The following is a 19255-nucleotide window of genomic DNA, read 5'->3' on the forward strand; positions in this document are numbered from 1 at the left end:
TGACCTTGACCTTGGAGATATCGACGTAATTATTTCGCGCGACACACCGTCCAATGATGGTGAACAAATGTGCCAAATGATTTTAAAATCTGACGATGAACGACATAGTTATGGCTCGGACAAGCTCATTTATGGCCATTTTTGACCTTTGAACTCAAAGTGTGACCTTGACCTTGGAGATATCGACGTAATTATTTCGCGCGACACACCGTCCAATGATGGTGAACAAATGTGCCAAATGATTTTAAAATCTGACAATGAACGACATAGTTATGGCCCGGACAAGCTTGTTCCGCCAGCCCGCCCGCCAGCCAGCCAGCCCGCAAGCCAGCCAGCCAGCCCGCCCGCATTCGCCAATCTAATAACCAGTTTTTTCCTTCGGAAAACCTGGTTAAAAACTCAAACTGAACTTTTGAAATGAACAAACAAAATTAACCCCCTTTGTAAGTTTGTTTAAAAAAAAATAAATCTATTTTTAGTCGTGGCGACCTTGACATTGGGAGATATTGACGTGATTCTTTCGTGCGACACACCGTACCATGATGCTGAACAAATGTGCCAAATGATTTTAAAATCTCACAATGAATGACATAGTTATGGCCAGGACAAGCTCATTTAAGGCCATTTTTGACCTTTGAACTCAAAGTGTGACCTTGACCTTGGAGATATCGACGTAATTATTTCGCGCGACACACCGTCCAATGATGGTGAACAAATGTGCCAAATGATTTTAAAATCTGACAATGAACGACATAGTTATGGCCCGGACAAGCTTGTTCCGCCAGCCCGCCCGCATTCGCCAATCTAATTACCAGTTTTTTCCTTCGGAAAACCTGGTTAAAAACACATTTGTAAGATGTCTTACAACTTCATGTCTAAGGCATCCAAAATTTAAGGCTTGGAGGTCTGGACTTCTTTAAGAATTAGCATCAACAAGGTCACGATAAGCGCTAGAGCTAGTTGCAATAATTCAACTCTCAGCTTTATAACCCAAAGGGTTGCTGAGAGTTGCAATGCGCCGTCCATTGTTCAAAGGTGCAAAATTTCATCACCACTGCAAAGGCTTAGGAACACTAAAGTGATACTGCAAAAACTTGCTAACGTTTAGCTGTTTCAAGCACAAACTTATGCAAATGGTACCATTAAAGCAACAAATAATTGCTTTTTATTTACTTTGTTGTTCTTTCATCAGTGTTCTGCCGAGGCCGCGATTCCGTGATATTGTCGCGCATAAATTGATTTGTCGCTAAACAAAAATAGCTGGTGCGAATTTTGTCGCGGCTGATTTGACTTGAGTAGGAATGGGAAAGCGATTCTTACACATTAAAAATTTCTTAGAATAGCGGATTTCCTGCTATGGCAGGTGCTTGTTGCTTAGTGACCGCTTTGTTAGTCCAGTATTGATTAGATGATATGATTCTCACTCATTTGGCGGCGAATAAAAACGCTTGTTTCATTACAGCATAAATACAAAGTTATTCTATTCAACCTCCTAATGAAGAGTTCCATAAATATCGTCGCCAAAGAAAAAAAGCCTTGAACAACTTTAAGTTTTTTTAGTAAATCATCGAGTAGTTCGAAAGAAACTACTTCATATTAGGAGCAAGTAAGTCCCCACTCTACACCTGAGAAGGTGTAAGATAGCCCTGTGACTGTTACTGTACACCATGAGCCAAAATTTTCCCATTCACATCGAAAAATTAGCCCAAGCTGTCTGATAAAACGGATGTTAAAAAGTCCCAAAGAAAATTTCAAGAACGTTGGCTCCGTGATTATTCTTGGCTTGAGCATAATGTGACTGGCCAATTTAATAGTTAAATGTATCATAGTTGATACTTAACAGTTAAAAAAAACTTAATTCTCAATAACAAACAGTATCTAAAGAAACTGTCAGTGCTTTATGAAAGGGACAGAAAGGCTCACAGATGAAGAATTAAAGGTATACTAGTTGTTTAAAACACTTTGCTTTTGGCGTCTCACTGATTTTAATTATGTCCCCTATTTTTTAGGGCTGATGGGACAAAAGTCCCCTACTAGATTCTTTCTCTGCAGAGCACTGCTTTCATACACTCTTTCGACCATATTGGGAACTGTTCTGATGTTGCAGACAAAACTTGTCGCTATCAGTTAAGTCGCATTACACCCTATATTTTTCGCATTGTGATATGCCATGTACCCGTTAAGTCGATACCGATGTTTTGAGTCGTCAAATATTTACACTGTTAGAAATTTCGAAATGAAAATGACAAGAAGAATAGTGTGTTCAAATATCAATGTGTTTTTTAGGTTGCATGCATTGGATAACATCCATCAGCTGCCATTCAGGTAAACATAATGTGTTTATGAAGTTTATTAAGGTTCATGAAGAGGCTTCATTTTGAAAAATGTGGGACCCCTAGCATTGAACTCAAATTTGACTAAAGGAAGAGTGCAACATTGAAAGTGTATACATATATGCTTTTAAGGATGTTTTTCCTGCAATCTGCTACCAATTTTGTACATCAACGTATCATAACATCCACAAAATCAATCAAAATACAAAGCGATTTTAACACTAAAATATACATTATTTTAAAAAATCTGAATCTTGTTTATTCCAAGTATTTCGGCGGAAAATTATATAACTAGTGAATAATATCGTCATTGACGAGGGCAAGTTACGCTTAAATAGTAAAAAAAGTTTACATATCTCGAAATATCAAAACTTGAACACATGTCATTTCATCACCATGGGGGCAGCCATTTTTAAATTAATAAAATAGAAAGAAACATGCTAAAAACTCACTCATCGCCTAATTGACATTCCAAACGGTTGAGATGACAAATGCATTGGATTGTAATCTTTCCGTTGATGTTTGCAAACTGCACGATCAGACCTCATAAACACTCAAAAGAATAACTATGTAAGAAGCATTTCACCAATGTTCACAATCGTTGTCGAATCACATTACTTATATTATTGCGCAAAAAAAAGTACGCTTACAGACTGACAGAAAGATCGATATGTAACTCCGTTCAATTCATCACGGTATACAGTACACTCCACGCGTTTTCCCCAAATTTCCCTCCATACTCTGCGGGTTTCGACCTGGAGGGAGATTAAGAAAATCCCGCTATACGCTGCGTTTGCATGATTTTGGACGCGGCGGTTAACGATCGGCAAAACTGATAAGCCGACGCGGCGGCCCTCGGCGTTGGCAACGCGGGGGAAACTCCGCGTTTTACGAGATAACGATCAATTTAATTTTGTTTGACTTCCTGATTTTCAAATAAAATTACATTTATTACAAGAACATACATGTACATGTAGTATAATATTTACAATTAAAAAAAACAACCAAGATAGATCGATCCCGACGTGGTTGTAGAAGTAGTTGTTGTTGTATAGAAAACTCGTTGATTTACGACACACAAAACGTCGTCTTTTAACTAATACTTACCAATTAATATAAACACAGTTTGCAACATTGTTTTTATTTTGATAATTTAATCCAAAGTTTTCATGTTAGCGGGTGATTTTCTATACTGAACATGTATACAAATGACCAAGGACCCTAAAAATCTCGCAAATCTGTGTGAATTGACAGTTTGACGTAATCAAAGAAAAGCCGCTTCCTGTCTAAAGGCATAACTTACTCAAGTGAACACGTTCAACGAATGCATAAGGAATGGTTTTAATTGTCGGAACAAAGCCAATTCTCTGCTCGCTAATGCATTGATTTTCTCTTTGTTTGTAGGTTATTCCATTGATTGCTAAAAGGTGGTAACTATTGACTTGATAATTGCATTTAATATTCACAGTTGTATTCTTGTTGCGTCGACATTCTAAACAATGTTTACCAGTAATTATGGACCAAATCGGCAGAGAGACATTCACACATGTTAATCCCTTTTGTCAAAACACCGCAGACAGCAGTCTACACAATTGGTCAGTAGACAAGCTTTGCGTGTTTTCATAACGTCAAACACTTAAAATCCAGTTCCGCCCAGATGTCTTCTTTATTCAGTTTACAGTACAATTAGTGTTAAAATAATTACTCTACTAAAATACCGTAACGATAAAGATTCGGCGTGTTCGATTTGAAATTATTTTAGAGGAAATATCAACTTATTCGCGATATAATTTCGTTAATAAATACCAAAGAAACTTTTAACCGAAATCAACAAAATTTAATGTTCTCTGCACTACAAAGTTTGTATCAAAAAAATCAATACACGCACGCTTTGCAGGAGTATACATTGTACCTTGACCTTGTACACTGCAGCATAATTTTCGCGCGCTTTTGTCGGGAAATATATACATGATGACTGTATATTGGAAGCATTTGTAAACGTCGTGTTAACAATTAAAAATCGTAGTGTGTTTCGGATTACTAATTATTATTCTCATTTGGAAATTTTACGGAACATTATTCTTGTGTCATATGTGTTATGATTTAAATATTAATTTGTCAAATGTATTATATTAGACTAATTCATATTGTAGACGAACCTGTGAATTAAAAAACATAATTTTTATACGAATTAATTTTCTATACAATTATCTTTTTTATACATGTACTACAGTATTTAAACAATTTATTATAACAATGTTTTTATTTTTGGCATGCCCAGTAGCACACTGCTAACGCGGCGTTGCGCGGCGATCACTGATAAGAACGGAAAGTGTCTGCATTTACGGACTAGCCTAAAGTAATACACGCCGCGGGAATTAGCGAACGCGGCGTAACGCCGAGCGTTTTATCGAGTTCACCTCGCTCTTCCAACGCCGCGTGAACACTCGCTAGCAGAAAAAAAAACGCGGAGGGAGCGCGTTTTTTGGGGAAAACGCGTGGAGTGTACTGTACTATTCTATTGATAATATATAATAATACAACGCTTTAACAATCTAAAAGTAAAAATAATTCTTTTAAACGGAGTTTTAAATAACCAAAGTGAAAACAACGGAAGTTGGATGGATATTCTGTGAGATGCACTTCGGCTCCAGAAAAACAATACAAACAAGGGCTGTTTGTAAAACATGCATGCCCCCCTATATGGGCTATAAGTTGTAGTAGCAGCCATTGTGTGAATACGTTTTTTGTCACTGTGAACGGTGGTGGTGGTGGTAGTAGTAGCAGCAGCAATACAGGCTTTTCCCGCTCCATTTTGGGAACACGCCACACTGGAATTTCGCGTCGTGAAAACCTCCATTTTGGGAAAAAAATTATTCGCAAAATTGGCTCAATTGGGAAAAATTATCGCATGAATTAGTGTTTCTTATATTTCAAAGAAGCCGTTAACTGGTAAATAACGACTATTTTGATAACTTATTATTAAAATTTTACACAGCATATTGAACATGTGAGATAAGTGCAGGTTTTTCAATCTGAATTTGGGGAAAAGGCCTGGCCTTTTTCGAGGTGAAAAAATCGCGCGAAGCGCTGGATTTTGAGGAAAATAAGGAAAGTCTTAAATAATCATTCACATATTTTACAGTTTTTAAAACAAATTCAAGGCAACAGATAATTTAATTATGCAACACTTTCTATTTTCTACACCGGATCAAGTTAACTTAAATATTTTAAGGTAAAAAAAAAAAAAAAAAATTTTTTTTTTTTTTGGAATTGGGAAATTTTTCTTTCAACTGGGAAAAAACAACCAGACTTGCATTGGGGCCGAATTTCGGACCCGTGGCATAGGGCGGAAAAAGCCTGCAATAGCAGTAGCAGTTGTAGTAGAAGTTGTTGTTGTTGTAGTAGAAGTAGTACAGGGCCCTCAATCTATCAAATCTGCCGCGGAATTTCGGCGGCAGTCCCCCACCTGAAAAGTATACTTTTGGGGGGAAAAATTCCCCCTAAAAAAAAAAAAAAAATATATTTTTTTTTAATAGAAAGATGTGTCTCATGATTATTTTATCTTAATTCTATTTCAATTTAATCTTTTCAAACATACTAAATTATGAAACATGCAATGAATATAGTGCAAACATGTACAAATGAAATAATGAGAGAGTAAGTAAAAAATTCCCCCAAAAAGGGAAACGCCGCGAAAATTCCCCCTCCTAAGGGCTGCGGACCCCTTCCCCCAAAGTAGTGTGAGGGCCCTGTAGTAGTAGTAGTTGTTGTTGTAGAAATAGTAGTAGTAGTAGTAGTGGTAGTAGTGGTAGTAGTTGTAGTAGTAGTAGTAGTAGTAGTAGTAGTAGTAGAAGAAGTAGTAGAAGTAGTAGTAGTAGTAGTAGTAGTAGTAGTATGTAGTAGTAGTAGAAGTAGTAGTAGTAGTAGTAGTAGTAGTAGTAGTAGTAGTAGTAGTAGTAGTAGTAGTAGCAGTAGCAGTAGCATTACAATACCAATACTTAAGAATGATCAAATGGGAAAAGGTAACCTAGCACTGGCAGTAAATATGGGGCTCATTTACAGGTCAGATTTGGAATCTCTGCTGTAAAATGAGATTTTAAATGAATTAAAGGGAGGCAAATGCTGTAATAAAAAGAACATGCATAAACGGTAGTTGTTTCCCTTGTTTGAACCATGCTAAATCCTTAAAATGCCTATTTCCAGTAACTGTGACCTTCACCTGTGACCTTGACCTCAAAATCTATAGGGGTCATCTGCGATTCATGATCAATGTACCTATGAAGTTTCATCATCCTAGCCCCAAGCGTTCTTGAGTTATCATCTGGAAAGGCCAAATAAAAAAATAGTCTTGGTTCAGGGAACATGGCCAGAAAAATGTAGGAGGGTAGGTAGGTTTTTTTTTTTTTTTTTTTTTTTTTTTTACCAGTCGACTGATTTCAGGGTGAAAAAGGGTCAGTTAATGCACCCATGATTGTTTAAACACTGACCAAATGATTAACATTGCACATGTGGTATTTAGTCGTTGTATATTATTCAATATTCCTAGCTCTTTATGCACTTCTTCAGGGCTAGCGCTGGCCCAAAATTTCTTTGAGCCAACCATTTTTTGTTTGTCTGTCTGTAATAGTGTGACCTTCATATTCAAAAGTGAACAAGCCATCTTTATCAGTCTCTGGTGTTTGGGGTGTGACCTTCAGAATTTTTTTCATCATGAGACCTGACCTAGTCTCCGACAGGTGCTCAAGAGTCTGAATAGTGGCTGTCAAAAGGAGGGTAACCTCAGAATAGCACAAGTCTTTCTTCTGGTACATTTTTTTATAAAATGGCAATGGGTTTGAGCGCATCGCACAGGAAGTGAGCAGTGTACATAAATTTGAATGTTGCTATTGGTTTGTACAGGCTAAGGGCGTCACAGTACATTGATTTTGATTCATTATCAAAGCGAAGCCAATTGTTGTCAAGTTTCCATGACTCTTGGAATGCTCTAGTGTTTTGTGTTTTAATTTATTTTTTTTTATGACTCTTTTTCGTCCAACGACGCTTTAAGGTTAAAGACGCCATGTTAGCGACTGTAGAGACAAAGTGGTTAATTCCATTTTTATAGTAGACTAGATGAATGACTCTTCCTATGTGTTAAAAATACGAAACTTTAATTACAATTAAACCGCGCGTGTTTTTCACATTTTCACTTGATTAAAATACGCTGCTGTCAGTTAGCATAGTGTGCGAGTAAAACAAACAAATTAATTAATTATCATCTTTTCATTTGATCGGAAATTGACAGAAAGTTGTAACATCATCGATATAGAACTAATTATTTAATTATCACTTTTAAATTCAGATCAATAGACAGCTTGGAAATAATTAAATTATTGTCACGCTTCTTTTCATTTTTAATCTTTAATAATACGACATTTGCGACCGGCCGCTATTTTGTTTAGAGACGACAATTTTAACTGTGTATTCAAAGTGCACAGTGTCTGCGCATGAATTACCAAATATTACTCCATAGCTCCACCCATTTTTACATTTCATTCAACAACGTTATTTCATGTGTAAGCGAGCTCAATGTTGATTGGCCAGCTAGCATGCGCACTTCAATAACAATAAGGTCAAGCAATGTCTCGTATACAGGTGCAGACAAGTTTTTGTTCACTGTTCAAATTGCGAACACTTTCATTGAAACAAAGAGAAAAATATAGAAAACCAATCCAGGTTTAAATGGTGGCTGTTTTCAATGAAATTTTACGAGATTTTAGCATTTTCGCCATCAGATTTTTTTCCATGGACCAAAAAATCGTTAGGGTCGGGGGCAAAAAATAGGGTCGGTCGGGTTCCCTGAACCAAGACTATTTTTTTTTTTGGCCAAACCACCTGGTGGACAGACCGACCGACCGACATGAGCAAAGCAATATACCCCCTCTTCTTCGAAGGGGGGCATAAATATGAATAAAGCATACAAATATTGAATGTCAAAAATGTGTTTATGTTATTCCAGGGATTTCAATAGATTTTAAAAACCAGAAGTCAATGACCCCTGGACTGAAATTTTGAAGAGTCAAATTGAAAAATGGTGGGGTCAATTTTGAAGCGGGTTAATTGTGTTTTTGTCTGTATTATTCAATTTTTTAGATAAAAATATGCTCTAAGAGAAACACAATATCTTAAAAAGTAATACTGCTTTATTAAATAACAATACCATGATACATAACACAACATATTTTAATGAATTGGTACATTAAATATACTTCCTTATTACACATTTAAGTCTTTTAACACATTTAAATAATTTAAGATATGTACCGGTAGCACCTTTTCATCACATATTTATCGTCATTATATTATCATCATCCCTATGATAGCTTTTCTAACAAAACACAATCTAAATCAGTAAATGCATGGAACATCTAGTATATCTATTACTGTTTATCCGAATACTATATACATGTACGAAATATGTACACTTTGGAATGCCTCCTTACCTGTAGTAGTTTTACTTTAATAATCCAAATTTTTCTTGTTGTTATAGGGTTTAACAAACCTTATCAAATGTTTGATAAATCCAGTTAATGCTTTCTCCCAGGGTTTTTTTTTAGAAAAAGGGGAAGACGCTGGACGCTGGGTAAAAGGGGAAAATCGAGCGCGAAAGGGACATATTTGGGGAAAAAATAAAAAACTGTTCATTTCAATGTCTATAACTCGCCTACAGACTTCAGGTGTTTTTTAGAAAACGAGGCATGTCTCTCACCTTTTTGTTCTTAAACACATGAACAAGTATGATATTAAAGTCAAAGTCCTAAATAAAGTTGCAGGGGTAGATCTAATAATGGGAAATGTTTTCAACTGGGGCCGGGGAACGATGTCAATATTGTGATTTCAATTTCATGATGAATGGGTTGATGATCAAGATCTGCTACAGTATTGGAAGGGAAAAGTGCGGCAGCTGCTGATCGTCTACTTTCACAATAATCCGACAGTATTAATCGATGTTGATTACATGTACCTCCGAATCCTGCCGGGTTTCAACGGTTTTCGATGATTCATTCTTAAAAAATGTGTCAACGCAATTAATATTTTCCGAGTCCGAACATTTTATTTTGTTCGTGTTTGAACGCCAATTGTGAGAATTTTTTCTGTTTCAACGTTTATATCTTGGCTTTCACATAACCGGATGAAAATTTGACTGGTTTCCGGTAATTAATTGACGAAACACCCTTCTTGCGCAAGACCGGAATCCAGTAAAATAGTCACATCATTAATACGATTAGTTGCCCGGTTTCCATGACGTAATTTAAGAGCTATATATAGAATCACTGGGATTCCCAGATTTGAGTGTTCGTCGGGAGTGAGAGCGAGATCGTTGTACATGGTACAAATTGGATAAGTGTCGACTTGCCAAAAGAAAAAAACAACATTTCTTTGAGGGAAAAATATTATATTTTGGTGAAAAATTATATTTTTGGAGGGGAAATGGTAGTTTTGGGGGAAAAATTCTGGTAGGGGAAGACGCTGAATATCGGCGTCACTTTCTTAGTAAAAAAACCCCCCTGTCTCCATTATTGAATCGCCATTGATTGCAATTTGAATCGCCAGCTTTGAATTGAACGAGGGTTGAATGTTAAGTCCGCCATTTCCAATGTCGAAGGTCATGACGCAGCAATTTCATTCTACTTGGATAATTGATATCTAATCGAGAAAATGTGTTTTCTCAATGTTTATGTGTAGTATTATTTCTTGTAAGTATAAAAAATTAACTGTGATTCCAGTTTATATTAGATGGTTGTTACTCGTAATTATCGGTGGATTAACAACTGACAAAACTTGCTTGACTTAGATCTTCTACTGGATCTGGTACGTACTTAGTAGACCTTTGATCAATATGGTTTTTACTTCTATTAATTTTGCCGACTTTCTTTAACTGTGCCGTCTGAAGTCTGCAAAAAACCCTGCAATTATCGGATGGTCAATCAATTATCACGTAATCACTGCTGCTAATTACCCAGTTAGTGGGCACGCACTATTTAGACAGTGACATGTGTATTGGAAGAGATAACAGTGTCCGACAAATGTCTTATTTTTCAGGTAGCCCACTGGGCTACCAATAAAAATATTTGGTAGCCCATAAAATTTTCCTACAAAAAGAGGCAGGTTTTCATCTTTATTTTATTTCTTCATTAACATATAAATAATATGCATACATACATATACATAAAACAGCAAGTAGTCTGATGTACACAGTCAATATCGTTAATTAATGTTACAGTACAGGCACCGTGTACTTAAATGTAAATGTACCAAAGAAAATCATATACTACATGTAGATATTACATGTATGTGCACATGTATGCGTACTTAAATTCTGACAGTACGTAAAGTCGGAAACGTAAATAAAGCGTTTAGATGATCAATACTATTGACTATTATGGTGTTAATCATTGCATTTGTCCTTTTTAACAACAAATACCGAGTTTCAAAGAAATCAAGAGAGTATTAAATCATTTATTAACTTGTGTCCGACTTTAAGTACTGTCCAAACTTATGTATTGCATCCGTATGTTACGACACTTGTTTGCAGTCAGTATACAATATATAATTGTTTGAATAATGAAGGAACTAATACAGCGGTAATGATACAGCGTGTTTACATTATATTTTATTTAGAGGAAATGTCAATGCCAAATAATTCGCGAGATACCCCGGTACTTAAGTCGAAATTCACAACGAAACGTTTAATGGAAATTAAATGTTCTCAATGTTAAATGTTCCGCTACGAAATTTTTATTTAAAAATAAATACACCCACGCCAATTTATTTTCGCGCGCATTTTATCTGGACAAAGAAATTCATTTATTTAATGTAGAATTTGTAACCTCAAATAGCTGTACACGACGCATGCAAACCGTGTCAGGTGATTTACGCATGTTGCAATACAACGGTCCTGATTGGGAGCTTATTTCATCATATCTTTAAATAGAACAATATGCCGAAATTCATTTGACACTTTCGAAAATTTCAAACGTTTGTGTTTATGACTCTTATCGTCTATATTACCCACCCATAATTTGGTTTTAAAAATATAAATCGGGGCATATATGGGATTATCGATTAACAGTCGCTCCTTTAATCCAATTATTAATTGACAATGCAAACTAATTAGCAGGTGTTAAAACGGGTATATACGATTTAGTGAAATATTTATGAATTTATATAAACTGTGTAAAAAACTTATTATATATCAGGGTCTTCCCCAGGCCATTAAGCGCCCCTTGCCGGGGCGCTTGAATTTCGAAATCAGAGTCCCCGGGGCGCTTGAAATTTTCCGATCAGTGTATTCTTCAGTAAAAGAAAGTGGAGATTGTCCAAAAAATCAAAAAAATCAAGGTTTCCCTATCAGTGTATCAATATTCCCTGTTTTAAAAGAGCACTCGGTACCTACTTTCACAAGTAATCGCAATAAACACCACACGGGGTAATGGATAATCCACTAATAAGAGAATAGCATGACGCGCGTATCGATTATTCTAGCCACATTACACGGTCATTTAAATGCTGACAAGGATGTATCTGGTAGCTTTCCAGTCGTCAAACTGTGAAGTTCATCGTCCAATCGGTTACGCGAATGCTTATGAGGGCGGGGTTAACTATCAACAATTATTTTTGATTGACGTCGGGCATGAAGTAAGAGTTTATCGCAGCTTGATTAGCAAGTAGTTGTACCATTTGAGTAATATAAAACCAGTAATTAGTACAGTACAGAACATTAAAGACGGTTTCGGGCATCATCATCACACCTTTTTACTGTAAACAAGTGTTACCTATGACTCATAATTAACACGAGAAATTAATTGCAAGTGGTAAACAATTAATTATTATAGCGGTTACAATTATGTGATAACAATTTATTTAATTCCAGTACATGTATATTTCAACATGTCCATTTATAGAACTGATTCACCTCGTTTTTCTGACATTTATTCGACACGTTATGCGCTTTAACACATTTTCGTTGAATTAATTACGCACACTTGTAAATGTTTCGTCCGTTAATCGATAGTTAGAAGACTGATGATGGCTAATCGATAGTTAGAAGACTGATGATGGCAACCGGCCGTGATCCTCGTGGACAACGTGAATTTCATGCATAATTCCGTCAAAACATTTATTCGACTCGTAAAGTGTGTAAACAAATTATCGTTGAATTTATAACGCAACGGTTAATATTTGTTGAAATCTCAAATGGGAATAATTAAATTTGTAATCCGGAACCCATTACCGTAAATCGATGTTCACGCGTTTTTAATCCGAAACACACTTCCGAATGAAAATGTTACCGCAACTTTAAATATTTTTGCTTCAAATTAGCAGTGCAAATTTATTTTGTGTCGAATCTTTTTCTCAATTAAAAAGAGCGCGAAAATTATGCAGCATGTACAACGTCGCGTCTATTGCATACAAATGGCGTGTATTGAGCGTTTTAACAAGCCCACAATAGGCCAGGGGATTGACGCATATTCAGAGGCAATATTTCATCAAATCTATAAATAGTCACTTAAAAAATGGCAAGGTTTGTGTTAAAGAAATAACTGAAAGCTTTTATCGTAAATATTTACCAGAAAGAGATTGATAAAAACGGAATAAACGGGATTATCGGGTAATAAATAGAAACTTGAAAAATAGTAAGTACCGGTATACAGTAATAGAGTCGGGTTGAAACGGATGTATTGGGGAATCGTTCGAGTCGGGATTTTACTATCTGTGCGGAAAAGTTTTAAAACAATTAAAAAATATAAAAAAAAATGTATTTTTAAATGACTGGGGGATTTTTAGCTCATCTATTTTTTGAAAAAAAATTATGAGCTATTGTCATCACCTTGGCGTCGGCGTCTGCGTCCGGTTAAGTTTTGCGTTTAGGTCCGCTTTTTTCAGAAAGTATCAATGCTATTGCATTTAAACTTGGTACACTTACTTACTATCATGAGGAGACTGGGCAGGCAAAGTTAGATAACTCTGGCGTGCATTTTGACAGAATTATGTGCCCTTTTTATACTTAGAAAATTGAAAATTTTGGTTAAGTTTTGTGTTTAGGTCCATTTTATTCCTTAAGTATCAAAGCTATTGCTTTCATACTTGCAACACTTACTAACTATTATAAGGGGACTGTGCAGGCAAAGTAATGTAACTCTGACTGGCATTTTGACAGAATTATGTGCCCGTTTTATACTTAGAAAATTGAAACTTTGGTTAAGTTTTGTGTTTAGGTCCACTTTATTCCTACAGTATCAAAGCTATTGCTTTCATACTTGCAACACTTATTAACTATCATAAGGGTACAGTAAAAGGACAAGTTGCATAACTCTGGATGTCATTTTTTACGGAATTATGGCCCTTTTTTGACTTAGTAACTTTGAATATATGGTTAAATTTTGTGTTTCGATCCACTTTACTTCTTAAGTATCAAGGCCATTGCTTTCAAACTTCAAACCACACCCTCACAATATACCCCCCCCCACCCCACATTTTTTTTTAAACGGTTAAAAAACGCAACTATTTATTTTTATTATTTTATGTTTGAAATACCGTCCAACCATCGCACCCAAGAATCCCCTCCCACCCCTCCTCCCCCACCCAAATACCCCCCCCCTAATTTTTTTCTTTAAGATCATCTCACAAATTACCACCTCACCCTCACACTATACCCCCCCCCCCACCTCACCCCCCCCATTTTCTTTTTTTTAAACGGTTAAAAAACACAAATATTTATTTTTATTATTTTATGTTTGAAATACCGTCCAACCATCGCACCCAAGAATCCCCCCCCATGTCCACACCCCCACACTATACACCCCTCTTCACTCCACCCCTCCTTCTTTGTGATTGAAAATGAGAGTTCCTTCACCTTTAAAAAGAAAATAGATGAGCGGTCTGCACCCGCAAGGCGGTGCTCTTGTTTTGACGAGACATAGCGCACCAAATGACGTCTTTTGACGCTGTTTTTCTTTGAGTTATAACGCACCACAGAACGTGGATTGACACGATAAATTAAAAAAAAACTACGTCGTGAGGGGACACCCCTCCCGAACCCACCCCCGGGGCGCCTTAACAAATTCCTGGGGAAGGCACTGATATATATATTTCAATATAAATTAAAATAAAAGTTAAGAAGAACATGTGTCGAAAAATGCGAAATAAGCCAGATATTTAATTCTAAATTGAAAACTGCTGTACAGCCGAATTCGCCAGCATGTATACCATACATGTACGATGTGCATCTAAACTTAGTTTAACGGTTTATTTGAAATTCTGCAACAATATCTATTCATACGACACACGAACACTATCTCCGATCCTAATACAAAGACGAATGCTTCGGTTATTGTAGGAAAATATGTACGTCACTATCGGCTCGGGGCACTAATTTGTCTTTGCTGCATTTTATGAAATTCAGCTTTAATGTATAATTTTTCTGGCCTATTTTGTGTTATTGTAACATATTTTATCAATATATTACAATTAAACACATATAAAAAATCGTATAATGTTTCAGTATTTGAAACTCGGTTAATTAATTTCAATTAGGAGCACAGCTGGATTTATTACCATGGAACTCGAGATGTTAACTGACTGACGCACGGGTCAAATTTTCGACGCGTCAAGATGACGCACAGCTGAAAAAAGGGTTGCGTCGAAAATGAGTCATTTTTAATTTGCTCGTGTCAAAATGCAGGATTCTGCGTCTATTGAAATCCCTGTTATATCATCCGTCTTTAGCTTAAAAATGATACATAGTTTGACCATATTGTACCACATTCAATGAAGAAAAACCAAAGCAAAGTTTTAATGAATTTTATCCCCCCCCATGAACCTTAATCGCTTTCCTTAATTGGTAACGAACGACATCTGTTAAGTGATGCACACGAAATCTGTGCACAGATTTGCGCTCGAGTTTATTAAGGGGTGAATATGGTCTCCCAGAGCCACCATTGCAAAAATTATCAAAGGCTCTGGGAGTACTTTAATATGGACTAGCCCAAAAAACCAGAACATGGATTTAAAGCCAAGCCAGGGCAACCTCATTTAGAAAACTTGGGTGTCCTGCCAGGCTAGTCCAAATAATTAGACGTAAGCTACCCCGCTTACGTCTAAACGGCTACCGTCGTTTTCCTATAGCAAATTGAGTTCACTTTAAACTTCAGTTTTTCTCGTTAACTCTTTGCTAATGCATAAAATTATCATTATTAGAGATAAATGTGTGCGATTACCTCTTAAATGTGTAAAAATTGTGCTTTTAAACCACTTATGTACATTTTTAAAAATAAACATACACAACACACGAAATGTGTTTGTCGTTTATAGAATTACATTGAATTATCTTGAACGAAATTATTTTTTGAATAGGTTACACATAACCAATTGTTGTTGTACAACAAACCACATCACTTTTTAGCTTTCTGTACTCTTTAATTAAATGGAACCTATATGTGTGTGTTAAAACTACCAGTTGTATCACGGAGTGTATATTGTTAGGAGATGAATCGAGTATATGACCCTTACTGTAGTAAATTCAATCTTATGCAAAAACTATTCATCCGATTTTATTGGTTTATACGTTATCTTGTTGCTTATTAATTCCTCTTTCAAAAAATATACGTTTTAGTATATTCCCGTTGTTATTAATGGATTTATAGCGAGATAAACTCAAGAAATACACATTTTATGTTTTACCAACGCGCGTTGTACCGTATTGTGGCTATCGATCTTGTACAATTAGCGTACAGCGAAGCGCCGAGGTTATACATTTTGATGTACCCACTCACGTCTTTTGTTGAATTATAGTTTCATTTCTCAGCCGATTTTGACAAATTATATATCATTTAGAAAGCTTACGTTACGTAGTAAACAGATATATAAATATATTAAGTTTTTCTTCTGATTTCGACAGCCCGGCGAGTTATAACTTTAACTTTTGCAAATATACCGTTTTGGAGTTTTAGAATCTAGATTTACGGTTGACATGTTCGTACTTAATACCAATTTGTAGCGTTCTTCTGATTTCGACAGCCCGGCGAGTTATAACTTTAACTTTTGCAAATATCATACCGTTTTGGAGTTTTAGAATCTAGATTTACGGTTGACATGTTCGTACTTAATACCAATTTGTAGCGTTTATATTTGGAGTTCAGTTTTAAAAATTACATCTTGCTTAGAAGAATAGAATTCTGTATACGATAGAAAAAAAATTGTTTAAAAACGAAAGTAATTAAGGAATGAAGGCGGAAGAAAGTAGCGCGCGTTCCTAACGCACTGAACTGATGCTACGGTCTTGGCGATTATGCTTTTGTTTAGAAACCGGCCATTGAATTTCCTTTGCCATGATTATTATATTTTTTTTATGGAATATATTGTAGTATTTTGTTCACGAAACATATCAATAAAGCTTATTATAAATAAATCTTAATAAATTAACGATTTCAGCTCTTGTTTATAACACAGAAAGGGTGTTAAATTTATGATGAAACAGCGTATATAGCGGACCCTCTCGATTTTATTCGGCTTTGCATGCATACTTGAAATAAAATGGGTGTCAAAAACATTCATCGTTTGCTGTTAATTATCAACGAGGGAATTATGTATAATTATATGAAATGTTATTTACCATAAATTATCAATTTATTAAAGATTCTTGAAAATCACGTCGGTGTTACGCGGGTCATTTCGTATTTTGACATCAGGGCATCATGTCCAACTATTCAAAATCAGATTTTTTTCACTGGGACGATGACGGCTTGGATTTAGACAGGCAGACAGATAGTTAATTCAGACTTATACAACAGTACATCGTCTTCAACTCAAATATATAAATTATTTTTAGACGAATTGTTAGGTGATTACACATATAGCAGTGATGATTATGAGAATGTTGCCATGTTTCTTATCCGTGTAATCTAGAGTCCGTGGTTTGAACATTTTTATCGCGGTGTTCAATAAAAGATATCTCAATAATCTTGTTTATTGATAGATCTGTGGTTTTATTGCCCCTGTGTTCAGCACAAACCAATTGTCTCGTTATGATCAGATACTGTGCCGACCAATACTAAATAACACTATGGTGTCATACGCCACAGCAGGGACCTATACTTGTGATCATGGAGTCTAAGTGCAAGACTTAAAAAAGTATGTTGTTTCGCTTGCGGTTGTTAAAGCCAAAACGGGGCTTCCCAGCTGGCACAGCTGCTGATATTCAGATCTGAATACTTAAACTTATTCAGACCTTATTCTTAACCGTTGCGCGTTTTACGATATCGGATTTTAGGCGGGAATACAACTTAGTGAAACTATTCAATTTCTTATACAACATTAAGCATATTAACAGTTATTGAAATTAACAATATCAGCGACATATTTTTAAAGACTAAACGCCTTTTCAAGTATCGAATTTAACATGTCAATAAAATATATTAATACCAAAAAAGGTTTCATTTAATATTGTTCACATTAAACCTTAAAATGAAAGTGTCGCTTTAACTATTTTCCGTGTCTTATTAAGCCGCGAATCGTTTGCTAAAAACAGTTAACAAAAAGGGCTACACGTTCTCATTCTTAATGAAATACAAAAATAAGTATAACATAATTAATAACGTCCATAAACACACACAGGAAGATCAAAGTTTTAATGGAAAACTACTATGACATTCCACGTAAATTATTATTTTCGTCTAAATCGAATACTATATATTGAAAAACAATGTATTTATAACCGACCAATGAGGTAACATTATGCAACTTTCAATTTACACAGTGCTATATGGCAACAATATGGAATTTGAACAGTGGTAGTGTTTTAAGGACTTGACTATCATTACTTGTAAGTTTGTATAAACATTTTTCTAATGCAATTAGTAAAATAATGTTTATATTTTATGTTTAATAATTTATTGCATGATTATTCTGTGCTGTTATATGAATTTGATGCCGTTAAAGCTTCCGACATGAATTCATGTCGGAACGATGCTATTGCAAAATAACGTTAAACGATATGAGGTCGATGTAAATCGACCTCATATTTATAGGAGTACTGCCAGGCTAGTGGACAAACAATAAAAATGTAGTCTTTTAAAACGACTCATAAAATTCAAATCGGTAACCTTTTCATGTCCAGGAGTTGATCGAGGTCTACACCTCGAAATGTGTATTTCCTAAAAGTACGCTTCTTCTTGTTCGGGTCTTCGGCCTGAAACATGCATATAGATACAAATGGCAAAAGACTGAACACAAAATATTGAAAACGAACTCTTAATTCAATATTTGCATTAAATTGTCCATGAACTACTTATAATGTGACTTAAAGTTTATAGTGGACTAAAAGCCATTTAGTGCTGTGCGAAAACATGCATGATATATAGGGATATGTTAAGCATATTGATATTACCATCTTAATTGTAATGTTATTAACCGGAAAAGGAAGTTGCTATACACCGGACAGGTTACCACCCAATAGTCATTAGGTTACGTACTGTTATAAACCACTGCGCCTAATTTTACTGGTTCCGAGCAGTTCAGATTATTCATTCAAATAACTACTCTGCATAAAATTCAACGGCCACTATGTGGATCGGCGTTGCACTAAATAAAAATCGCCGATTAGAAATCACATGTGCTTGGGGAATTAAGGCTACTCAATGGATAAGAAACTAAGATTGTCGAGGACATATGGGTCAGTTTTAAAAATCTCATTGAACAAGGTATCTCTAAATTCATTCCAACAAAAACCATAAGAAAAAAAAGATCCTTGCACTGGATAACCATAATAATTAAAAGACTCATTAGAAAAAGACTGTTGAAACACGCTGGAATGCATAATTTGACCAAAACACACCTAGCCTTAAAACATTTAATATGGCAATAAATCAAACCAGCCTATA

At 35.5% G+C, this 19255-nt stretch overlaps 1 protein-coding gene across 2 annotated transcripts in view; it reads right to left on the minus strand.

Annotated features, from left to right (window-relative positions):
* The window catches only part of LOC127879267 (40S ribosomal protein S15-like), a 38037-nt gene extending 19195 nt beyond the window's left edge, over positions 1-18842 (minus strand). Inside the window, exons 1-2 of one of the 2 annotated variants that reach the window (XM_052426037.1) lie at positions 18763-18842; positions 18479-18564 (exon numbers count right to left, since the gene is read on the minus strand). In XM_052426037.1, coding sequence (XP_052281997.1) covers positions 18479-18564; positions 18763-18765 — 89 coding nt within the window. In that variant the 5' untranslated portion in view covers positions 18766-18842. Of the gene's footprint in view, positions 1-18478; positions 18574-18762 lie in introns of those variants that run through there. The other variant, XM_052426036.1, reaches the window with a different exon arrangement.
* Between the last annotated feature and the right edge of the window lie 413 nt (positions 18843-19255).

Source organism: Dreissena polymorpha, chromosome 4, assembly GCF_020536995.1.
Source record: "Dreissena polymorpha isolate Duluth1 chromosome 4, UMN_Dpol_1.0, whole genome shotgun sequence".
In the NCBI taxonomy this organism is placed as follows: domain Eukaryota; kingdom Metazoa; phylum Mollusca; class Bivalvia; order Myida; family Dreissenidae; genus Dreissena; species Dreissena polymorpha.